Below are 12,441 nucleotides of genomic sequence, written 5' to 3' on the forward strand. Positions count from 1 at the left end.
CTGGTCTCTTTTTTCCAAAGGAGGCGTTTCTGCTTTCTTCCCTGAGATAAGGTAGTCTGTAAGTGATCTGCCCCGTGTCTTGCTACTGCATGGTCCACAGCCGAGTTTTAAGCTGTCTCCACTACGGGCACTTCTTTCCAGGGCAGGCTCTGATAGGGCGGAGACACAAACTCCGGTGAGCTGCTCCAGAGCCCAGCCCCCTAAAAGAGAACGCCCTCCCCGCACTGGATGCTCTCAGTCCGCCACTGAGAACTCACAGACAGCAGGTGGGCGGCGACCATATCAAAGAGACTGAGGTGAGGACCCGCTGGACTTCAGCAGCTACCACCTCCAGTCCTGTATCTTACCTTCTGGAGGAGCAAATGTACTCCTTCACCAGAGCGCGCGTCCCTTCCCCCGGGTGACCGCCTTTAGGAGGAGGAGACCCCGGACGGCGGAGCGCTTAGGAGACAAGACGCCGAGGAGATGGAGACCCAGGGGGCCCCAGCAGGCACTGAACCAAGAGCCAAGGAGCCGGGGTTGCCCAGCCAGCTGCTGCCCGAGTTGTACGGTTTCGTGGCTCGGGTGTTGCTATACCTGGCGCCCGTCTACCTGGCCGGGTACCTGGGCCTGAGTCTCACCTGGCTGATCCTCGGAGCCTTCCTGTGGATGTGGTGGCGCAAGAACCGCCGCTGGAAGCACTCGCGCCTCGCCGCAGCCTTCGAGTTCTTGGACAATGAACGTCAATTCATCGGCAAGGAGCTCCGTGACCAGCATCTGCCTGCTTGGGTGAGTGAGTGGGACTGGAGCTGAAGAGACATTGAGTTCCCTAGGATTGGGAGAGAAAGGAAAGAAGGATGATACCGGTCACCACTTGGGTCAGTTTCATAGCGCGTTAGAAATGGAAACGAACTTAGAAACCAGCTTTCTAAAGGATCTTTGAGCGGCCAGCTCTCTACCTTCATTTAATCAAAGAAAGAAACTGAGACCCAGAAATCGAAGGTGTTCTGGCCAAGAACGCACAGTCTAGTATAGGGAAGAGTAGAAACTTGAACTTAAGAGGAAGGGAAAAGTGGAGGGAGCCTGTCACTGCCCTCTGTTGTTTTGGTTTCCTTCCCACTCACATCTAACAGATTCTGTTGTGTAGATCTAGTCAGCCCTTAGTTTGGTTTGTTTGCTGAAAGATAAAACTTTGTATAGAACGTACACGGTATTCATTCATTATATATCCACGAGAGATACAAAGTTGAATGAGGCTGTCTGGGTCATCAAAGAGTTTTCAGTCGAAAAAAGAGGAAGGCTCTCAAAAACTACAACAGAAAGCAGTTTCCACAAGGTGTCTATTTTAAAGGCAAGGTGTGCGGGGAGGGGAGAAGAGGGAAGAGATTGCTTCTTAGGTTTTGCGTGATACTCCTCTGCCCCTCCCTTTCTGGGACAAATACCTCAGCTCAGTTCTCTCAAATCTCGGGGCTTCTTCCCCATTCCTTTTTATTTGGGATGCTGGCCATAGTGTTGTTTGTCCTCCCACCACTTCATAGGATTATTCAAGATTTAGAGTTTGAAAGAATCTTACAGCTCATTTAATTCAACCCCTTCATTTTGGGGATGAACAAACTGAGACCCGGAAGAGAAGAAATTACTTTCTCAAGATCATACAGATAATAAATAACAGATCTTGAATTCCAAACCAAATCTAACTTCAAATTCAGTATTCTTTCTACTTTGCTTCACAAGCCTTATAAAGGGCAGAAATAGGAAACTTCTTTTAAATTGAGGGTCCCTGGATCACAAAACAATAAATCAATAGTAATTAATACTCAAGTTAAAAAATGACTTTAAGCTAAAATTATTCTTGTTTTTCTTTTGAAAGGGAAATCTGAAACATATATCACCCATTTAAAAATAATCAAAGGAAATAACTGTTAATAAATGTAACAAAAATATCTCATTTCCATGATATATAATCAGTTAGGGGACTGACATAAAAATAAAGAAAGCAGAAATGGAGAGACTGGGGATGAACAGAAAGACACTGCCAACTCTTACTTCTCCCTTAAATCCTTCCCCTTAAAGTACTGAGCACAACTATGAGTTAAGGATAATCCCTTGTAGAGCATCAGGACCTGCATCTTTTTAGTTGTCTTTACTGATGTTTACAGTGAAGGAAGAGGAGTGGCCAATAGGGAATTAATTGCATTTAGTCAAAGACAAGTGGAAAAAAGTTCCTCATCCTTAATATATGATCATAGCTATGGCAGTAGTCCAGTCACCTTTGTTTTGTGGGATTTTCTCCCTAACCCCATCTCATGTGAAACCCTTGGGGTCATTTGTACCTTGGACATTGTGGCTGAGTCACTCTCTGGCAGGGACTATGTAACCCTGAGATGTTACTTCTTACTGAATTTAAAACAAACACCTAATATCAGTATCATCCCTGGAGAAGAGAGAAGAGAGTCCATAGGGCTACCCAATGAAGGAGTTTTCCTAAACTGTAATGGCCCATGTGGTCAGACCTATTTTCACAACTATGAGAAAAAAAACTGATACAAGAACTAGACAGTCAATTGGTCAAAAACATTTATTAAGTGCCTACTATGTGCCAGGCACTATGCCAATCTCTGGGGATACAAAAAGAGGCAAAAGACAGTCACTACCCTCAGTGAGCTTACAGCCTAATTGGAGAAGACAACATATATACAAACCAACAACAAACAATATACAAGACAACCAATATATACAAAACAAGCTATATACAGGATAAGTAGAAAATAATTAACAGAAAGAAAGCAGTAGGAATAAGAAGAGTAGAAGAAGGCTTCCCATAGAAGCTAGGATTTTAGATGGGAAGCCAAGGACTTCAATAGTCAGAGCACAGGAGGGTATGCATTCCAGGCACTCAGGACAGAAAGAGAGAATGTCTTTATCCAAGTAATGTTCTTAAGCTTTCGCCTTTGTCTATATTGTTCGTATTCTTTTAGAGGAGGAAGATGAAGTAGCAAAAAATAAAGTGAGGCCTGGATGCCCTGCCACCTGTATCATGTAATCACAGATTAAGAAAAGGAAGGAAGGGACCTTGGAGGTCAGCTTAACCAGAACCCTCACTCCACTTGGATGTTTTTTGTCATTCAGCTCTTAGTTATCAGTTTGAATCAGATAATTTTAGAGTTGAAAGGGCTTTTAGAAACCTGATAATCCTATCTTCTATGCAATGTGGGAATCCCCACAGAAACTAGTATCTCTGAGAAGGGATCCTCTTGCTTTTCCTAGAACTTTTGGAAATGAATATACACATCTGTATATTTATTTATATACAGTTATATATTTCCATTCAGCATATCCTCTTCCTTTTTTTTTTTTAGTCAAGCTGTTAGCATTCCTGGTACATATATGTACAGCTGTCCTGGAGGATATTCTGTTTTAACTGGGGAGACTGAACACACAGATGTGAACTATAAAAATAATGATAAAAAACAGTTAACAGTGTCAAAAGAATAATGCATTGATTAGAGGAAGGAGAGATCACTATGAGCTGGTGGGATTCTGGGAAAGGCTTCAGTCTTGTAGCAGGCAAGATCTGAAAGATGAAAAGGATTTGGTTTGACTCAGCATGATGAATTGATCATAAGTTGGTCTTGGAAATAGCAAGATTGTGCCCAACTAGTTTTTTCTAATTTAGGAGTAGACAGGAAGAAAAAAAATAAGACTAGCTGACATTGATATAATATTTTGAAAGCAAGAGTTCTTAACCTGGGATTTATGGCACTCTAAGGGGTCTTTGAACTTGGATGAGGGAAAATACATCTTTATTTCAATATAATTGGGTTCTTTGTAATTCTGTGTATCTTATTTTATTTATTAAAAATGTTATTCTGAGAAGAGGATTCTTAGCCTTTACTAAACAGTCAAATGTTAAGAACTCTTGCTTTTAAAAGTTGCACATTAGCTCCTTTGAGTGCTGTAACAATCATGTGATGTGAATACTACAGGTATTATTCTCATTTAACAAATAAAGAAACTGAGATATAGTGATTTGTCACCTAGTCACTCAGCTAGTAAGTGTCAGAGTTAGAATTCAAACTCAGGTCTTTCTCATTCCATATCCAGGACTCTATCTACTATATCATCCTGCCTCTTCTTAAAAAAAAAATCCTTACCTTCCACCTTAGAACTAATACTGTGTATTGGTTTTAAGGCAGAAGAGTGGTAAGGGTTAGACACTTGGAGTTAAGTGACTTGCCCAGGGTCACACAGCTAGGACTTATCTGACACTAGATTTGAACTCAGGACCTCCTGTCTCTAGGTCTGACTCTCAATCCACTGAGCCACTTACCTGCCCCTACCTATTCTTTTTTTTTTTAATCCTTACCTTCCAAATCTTAGAATCAATACTGAGTATTGGTTCCAAGGCAGAAGAGTGGTAAGGGCTAGGCAATAGGGGTCAAGTGACTTGCCCAGGGTCACACATCTGGGAAGCGTCTGAGGCCAAATTTGAACCTAGGACCTCTCTTCTCTAGGCCTGGCTCTCAATGCACTGAGCTACCCAGCTGCCCCCTGCCTCTTCTTTAAGGAAAAAATAAAATAAGATTTCTACCACCAGCAGCCCTTTTTTCTCAACTGAACCTTTATATTTCTTCATTCAATCAACTTTAAAATGCATCTTTTGATATCTTAGCTGCACACACTTTGCCTTGCTGTGGGGATTAGATGGCAAGGTTTGTTGCTTGTGTTTTTAGCCTTCTAATGTACACTGTAGGTTGTTAATGAATACTTTTTTTAAATTTTTAACCCTTAACTTCCATCTTAGAATCAATACTGAGTATTGGTTCTAAGGCAGAAGAGTCATAAGGGCTAGGCAATGGGGGTTAAATGACTGAGGCCAGGGTCACAGAGCTAGGAAGTATCTGAGGTCAGATTGGAACCCAGGACCTCCCATCTCTGGGCCTGGCTCTCAATCCACTGAGCCACCCAGCTGCCCCTAATAAATGGTTTTAAGTTGAATTAAAGGGATAGAGCAAAGTCATTTGTATTCTGACCACTTCTGAAAATCATAGGCTTTCCTAGCTTCCCAAGTACAACAGAACTCAACATAACCCCTGCACCTTGCATCAAATATCAATATGAAATCATTAAATCCAGTGCTGCTAACTGTCCTTCCTAGGAAAGCTACTGTGTTCACTTAAGCAAACTGGGCTTTTCTATAGGGGAGAACTCTGAATCAGAGGTTTTTTCCTTAATACTACTGATTACTAAAGGTCCTTTGTCATTCTCCCCTTTTCCTGCTACTTTGATTCTCAAAACAGGAGTGTAGTAAGAACCAGCTGCCAGTTCCTTACTGTTCCAGACACTGGTTATTTGGGGGAGAGGGAAGTGAAGGAGTCAGAAGAGCCCTTTTAGGGCTTCACTGTTCTCTTTGTGTGAGAAATGCACAGGGAATGGATCCCTGCAAGAGAACAGAAGATGACTAGAGTGGACTGTGCAGAGAAAGGGATCAGTGCTTCACATTCAGGCTCTTCCAACCTGACAGCAACTTGGATTGCTAAGAGAGGCAGGAGTCAGCCCCAGCCCCCAAAGACCAACTGTTCAGAGCTCAGGAATCTCCTGTTCAGGTAGAGACAGATGCTCCAACTCAAGGAGGTAGGCATGCCGCATACGGCAAGTGTCCTTCACATCATTGTGCTCCATCCAAGAAGAACCTGAAGCTGAACTAAGAAACTCAGCCACTCTAAGACCATCTTCCTTATACAGACACAATGCTGAAGTTTTGAGGATGGGGAGAGTCAGCTGGGAGCCCAGAACCAGTTAAAGAACTTGGGGGCTTCAGCTATATTTAAGTTGCTTCTGGAGGTTAGGATCCAAAACATCTCCAGTGACTAGGATACAGTCGTGGCACAAATAAGATGCATATGGTATTGAAATAGGAAGGGAAGAAAGGTCCCAAGCAAGCTTAGAGTCTGGCTGGGGAAACAGGACACTCACACAAGGACAGTGAAAGCCATTTCTCAGAGAGGGGCTGGGAAAAGAAGAAAGACTGAGTGAAGTGGGAGGGCTTTGGAATAAAGGGGAAATTTGAAAGATACCTAATTTGGAGATAGAGATTTAGGAAGAAGAAGCCATTGGAGTAGTATGAAAATGGGGGAGGGGAGCTGTGAGAGGAAAGATTCTGAAACTAAGCTCTCTATATGTTGATCCTAATTGAATTCAGTTCCAGTCCATTTCTCCCAGAACTGTGACTACCTAAGATCAGCTATGATTATTTCTGCTGAAGGCCTCAGGGTCCAACAGAGTTGGCACTCAGCTGGCAATGCTTTGTGGTTTTTTGCCATCCATTCTCCAGTTCTTGGGTGGATTCTCTGTTTCTCTCCCCTTCTTTTCCCCATCTGTCTCCCTCTTGAACTTTGTGATGGAAAATGCTAAACTCTTTGGTTCTAAGTGTACTTCTCCCCTCCCTTCAAGCAGATAAAAGTCCTACGTATCATTTTTCCCCTCTTTGAGAGCACAAGATTCTACTTTTTTGGCCATGGACCTGGTATTTTATCAATGTAGAGTTGCTCCTTATGAAGAAATGACTGCTATCTATCATGGTGGACCAGACACTGTTTTTGCAATTAGTGGCCTTCAGGTATGCATTGACAAGTTTACATACTGGAGGCAGGCACACAGCCAGGATGTGTCAAAGGTGGCACATGAACCTCAGTTCTCTTATTTGGGTGCTTGCTCTTGCTGGGCTGCCTCTTGTAGACCTATACATTGGGGATTGTTTTGAGGTCTAAGTACAACTACCTTTCCTATACCGATACTTTTCTTAATTAAAGAGGAAGTTAAAACAATTATGGCTTTGAACTGGACGGCTTTTCAGCAAGTTAAATCATAAGGCTAGATGTTTAGAATTCTAGGGTCTGTTTTTAAAAGGTAACAACAAAAGACCTTTCTATCTGGGGAGGCTTAGACTAGGTGTGGTTCTGTTTGATGTAAGGGAAGTGGACTTAGATGACCTTTCATGGTTGCTGCAGTTTTACAATGAAAATCTAGTAAGCTTTTGGACCGAGTCTGTTCTCAGGAAGGGATAGGCAGCTTCAACATAGCATTCTTTTAGTTTATAGCATCATAGAATTTAGAGCTGAAAGGGGAACTCAGAAACCACTGAAGGATAATAATAGTATCACAATGACTAGTGTTTATATAGCACTTTAAAGTTTACAAAGGTTCTCTTCTACAAATCTTCATCTAATCCTCACAACTCTGGTGGACAAATACTATTATTATCCTCACTATTATAGATAAGGAAACTAAGATGGATAGTGGCTTAAGTGACTTCCTCTGGGTCACACATTTGATGACTGTTAGAGGCTGGATTTGAACTCCTGACTCCAGGCCCAAAGCTCTATCCACTGTACCACCTACTTGGCTCCATAGGAGATCCAGAGCTAGAAGAGACCTTAGAGGCCATTTAGCCCAACCCTTTGTTTAATAGATGACAAACTGGAACCCAGAAAAATTCAAGAGACATGTCTAAAGTTATATGGGAAGTAAGTAGCAGAAGCAAGATTTAAGCCCAGACTTTCAGACTCCAAATCCAGTATTGTTTCCACTGCCCAGTCCTCTCATCTTAAAAACTGGAAGACAAACTCAGAGATTAACAGTTTTATTCAAATCCATATGGTCTCAAGTTATCAGCCACCCCCTTGAAACCTCAAATCATCTGACTTCCAAATCTAGCACTCTTTCCCATACATCATGAGTCATACACCTTTGGGTCTTGTTCCACCACATCGCAGTGATGCCTCATGAAATAATCAACATTAAGACCTATATTTGGCAATAAATGTGATAGAATGTGGGATTCCAATCCTCTAATGCCAACGTTCAAGGGATTGAGGATCCTCGTGGCTCTAACTTGAGGAATGTAACTTTCCTTAATGCTTCTATTCTTCCTGGCATTGTAAGTCAACTACTGTCACATATTCTCAAATTCCCTTATCTGTAACAATGTCCCCGATAATAATAGCTACCATTTATGCAGCACTTTAGAGTTTGCAAAGAGCTTTACAAATATCATCTCATTTTTTCTTCACAACTAAGGAAATGGAGATGGGAGGGCCTATTAAGAGGTTATTATAATAATTTGGGTGGGCAGTTAAGTGTGTTTTAATGAGTACCTGTAGTAGGGCAGTGATAGTGGAGACAGAGAGGAAGGAATGGTTGTGAGAAATGTTGCAGAGGTGGAATCAATGAGGTCTGATAACTGATTGCATATGAGAGGTGAGGGAGAGGGAAGAGTCAAAGATTACACCAAGGTTATGAATGTGGCAGACCAGGTACATAGTAATGTCATTGATAAAAGGTGGAACAGGTTTAGTTGGGAAAATAATGAGCTTATATTTAGATGTGCTGTGCTGGAGGTGCTGATGGGGCATCTGGGAAGGGAGAGACATCCTGAAAGCCACTTGTAATATTTATTGTGAGAGATGGAGAGAATATGAAAAACCGAGAGGTACAGGGAGGTCTGTAGTAGTTTGGAGGAGTTGAGGAAAAAGAGAAGGAATATTGCTTGGTGAGGCAAAGGAGAGAAGGTTAGGGCCTAGAATATCATTTAGGAGTCATCTGCTTAGTGATGGCAGAAGCCTTGGGGGTGAAAGAGAGGGAGGAGGAAGAGGAGAAGAAACAATAGATCCTTTCAGAAACAAATAAACTAACGGAGCAGGAAAATGCTGATGTATAATGGACATAAGAATTCTAGGAAGAGAAGGAGAACCAAATGTCTGATTCTGCAATATGAAAAAAAGTATACTTTAGAAGGAGAGATTCAGTGATGTCATAATCTGCTGAGAGCTCAAGGAGGAGATCTGAAACAAGTCATCATGATTTGGTGATTGAGAAGTCCTTGTTTGCATGTAGACACTGTTTTCAAGAAGTTGAGCAAAGAAAGGGAGAAAGCCATGGGACAGCAGCTTGATGGGCTAGAAAAGTCAAGTCAAGGATTGGGGAGACCTGAGCAAGTTTGTAGGCAGGCTACGGAGAAGGAGAAACTGAAGATTAGAGGAAGGCAAGAGAAAACAAGATTAAAGGTCTGAAGTCAAGTGACTGGCTTTATGGAATTGTGAAAATTTACTCTGTGATTGGAGTAAAGAAAGACAGAGTTGGCCATGATGCCAAATTTTGAGGGAAGATGAAGAAATTCATTTTGGATGGCCTCACTTCTCTGTAGGAGGAAGGACAGGACTTTGGATGGTCATTTAACACAACTATTCACATTAGTACTATGTCAGTGTGCACTGGTAAATGACCATCCTTTATGCCTAGTAGTTGCACATTTTCCCTTATTAGTTGAAAGGAACTGAGTACAGTATTCCCTGGAATAGTGAGCAGCCATCACCTTTTTTTTTCTTAAATTAATCATTTAGTCCTCTGTATCTTTTCACCAAGCACTTATTAAGCACCTACTGTGTTCAAGTCAATGTGTAAGGTACACAACATGCACACCCACGCCCTTTGTAATTTGTAGCAGGAGAGAGCATTGGCAAATTAAGCAATTTTCCCAGGGTCACAAATAGTATGAACAGAGGCAGCAAAATGCAGCAGAACAGAATGTGCACTGGGGTGCTGTTGCAGTATATGTGTTCCAAATCTAACTCTGCTGGGAATTTCTTGGGTGGGTGACCTTGGGAAAGTCACTTAAAGAGCAATTCAGTAGCACAATAGATTAAGCCAAGAAGAACTAGATTCAAATCCTGCTTCTGACAAGTAATTGGCTATATAACCCTTCTACAGTCACTTCATCTGTCAAGGTCCTCTAAGACTACAAAAGAGTAGCTAGCTGATCTGAATAACCAATGAAATCACAGGACTAAATTTCCTTCATTATCCCCTCCCATAACCAAAATTTTAGAAATTAAATTTTTTTAAGTCTAATTGATTCCTAACCTTTTTTACTGCTTATACCCTTGGCTTTCTGTTAAACTTCCCATATCCATTAATAGAGAAGGAATGAATTTTGAGTTTACCATGCCTGCAAGAAACAACATAGACCGCTTCATTTTGATGTAATAATATAGTTATTTGCCAAATATTCTCCATGTTCTTGACCAAACATCTTCTATCCCTTGGAGGCATGAATACTCAAGATTTGAAACCCCAACTCTGGAATGAGGAATGAAAAATGTTGGAACTGGCTAAATTAAAAAAAAATGTCCAGATTACACATTGGCATGATTTTTAATAATTGTTTTATAAAGTTTTGCTGTCTATGTTCTCATGTCCTCTCTTCCCTCCTCCTCCCCCAAGACCTAGCGGATAGTATGATGTGGATTATACAAATCTTGTTATACAATACACATTTCCATGTTCATCATGTTGTGAAAAAAGACACATATCGCTTTCACTAGAGAAAAATTCATGGAGGAAATAAAGTGAAGAATGGTCTGCATCAGTGTGCATTCTGACTCCGTCAATTCCCTCTATGGCAGTGGATAGCCTTGTCAGTCATGAGTCCTTGGCAGTCTTCCTGGATCCTTGCATTGCTGATGATAGTTAAATCATTTATAGTTGCTCATCAGATTTTATTGCTGTCACTGTGCTGGCCAAACTTTTCATATTAGTCAATGTTTTCATGATCTTTAATCTTGCTTGGTATAGTGTTTTTAAAGCAGTTATTAGTTGGTATTGATTGTTGTTGCTCAGTCCTGTCCTACTCTTTGTGACCCCATTTAGGGTTATCTTGGCAAAGATACGAAATGGCTTGCCATTTTTTTCTCCATCTCATTTTACAGATGAGGAAACTGAGGCAAAAGGACTCAGTGATTTATTTAAGGTCACTTAGCTAGTAAATGTTAGAGGCCAAATTTGAACTCAAGTCTTCCTGACTCCAGGCCTGGGGTTCAATTCACTGCACCACTTAGCTGCCAGTTTCCAGGATGGTACTAAGAAGTCATAATCTGCAGCTTTCTAGAAACATCTACCTTAGCAGCTATCTTTCTGATGGAAATGAGAAGTTCTTTTATGAAGAGAGTGTTAAGTGACTACCCTGTGACTAGGAAGTCAACTGCAAGGGAATTCAGTTGCTATAGAGAGGAACGGAAGGCAATGTGGCATAATGATCAGAGATCTAATCATGGTGTTGATCCTTGACTTACCAACTGGGTGGCCCAAAGCAAGACACTTAAATCTCTCTGAACCTGTTTCTTTGCCTATTAAATGAGGGCAATATTTGCATTATTCCCCTCACAGGATTGTCAGTGCTTTGTAAATCTTTTTTAAAATAAGTTTTCAGTGGATATTTTCTATTTCTTTTACCACAATAGTATCCCAGAATTGGGCACATGCCCTGAAAGAAACATTAACTCTCTATTAAGATAAGCAAAATGAATTATAAACATGACATCCAGCTCTTCATTTCTAGCTTCCTACTAGAAATCCCCACCTATATATCCTGTCAGCACATCTAAGACCAAATAAAAACCTGTCCTTGCTACCAACTTCCTATTTCTGTTGTTCTTGTGACCCTTCTCCTTGTCAACAGGATCCAGAACTTGTCACTTACTCTTCCTTTTCCATCATCCCCTATGCTGGATCAGGGACCAAGTATTGCCCATTCTTTCTTAGCAGCGTCTCTTATTTTGTCACCACTTTGGTTTAGGCTATAAATACCTCTTCCCCTGATAATTGTTAATAGCTTCCTGACTGACAAGTATCCTTGCCTCTGATCTCTCCTTTCTCTGGATTTTAAGAAAAACATTCATGTCAAAACAAAAGGCAAAAATAAAATTCTTTACACAGCTATTAAAATCATCTTTCTGATGCACCAAACTGATCCAAATCACTCTCCTGCTCAAAGACTTTCAATGGCTCCCTACTGTCTGTAAGATAAAATACAAACTCCTCAGTCTGCATTTAAAACCTCCTGCAATCAAACTCCACTTGACCTTATGGGATGAACTAGATAATAATAATATTAATAATAATAATATTTACATAGTACTTACTATGGTCAGGCAATATCTAGCATTTATTTCTTTGTTTTATGCCCATTTTGATGTTTATGATTGGAGAGTTACTGAATAAAATAATCTTTGTTATACCTTTTAAGGAATTTGTAATGATTTTCATCTATGAATGGGAGATACCTTATTGAAAGAAAGGATACCAAAATTGATATGATTCAGTTCATCCAATCCATTCATTGGTTATTGAACTAGGACCTCCCATTTATCCAAGTTAAAGTTAATAGATGACCTAAAAATATGCAAAAACCTACTAGATTAAAAAAAACTAATTAACTAATTCTACATTATTTGATTCTCATAACAATCTCAAGAGGTCCGTTCTATTATTATCCTCATTTTACAGTTGAGGAAACCAAGGCAGAGGTTAAATGACTCACCCAAGGTCACACTATCTGAGACTGAATTTGAATTCATCTTCTTGATTCTAGGTCAAGTGATCTATCTACTGCACCACCTAGCAGCC

At 40.7% G+C, this 12,441-nt stretch overlaps 1 protein-coding gene across 1 annotated transcript in view; it reads left to right on the forward strand.

The window, feature by feature from the left end:
* Nucleotides 1-230: 230 nt before the first annotated feature.
* Nucleotides 231-12,441, forward strand: part of ESYT3 (extended synaptotagmin 3) — an 83,656-nt gene continuing 71,445 nt past the window's right edge. The window contains exon 1 of the mRNA XM_001375649.4: nt 231-768. Within this exon, the coding sequence (XP_001375686.1) occupies nt 466-768 (303 nt within the window). The 5' untranslated portion in view covers nt 231-465. The remainder of the gene's footprint in view (nt 769-12,441) is intronic.

This window comes from Monodelphis domestica, chromosome 4, assembly GCF_027887165.1.
Source record: "Monodelphis domestica isolate mMonDom1 chromosome 4, mMonDom1.pri, whole genome shotgun sequence".
In the NCBI taxonomy this organism is placed as follows: Eukaryota; Metazoa; Chordata; class Mammalia; order Didelphimorphia; family Didelphidae; genus Monodelphis; species Monodelphis domestica.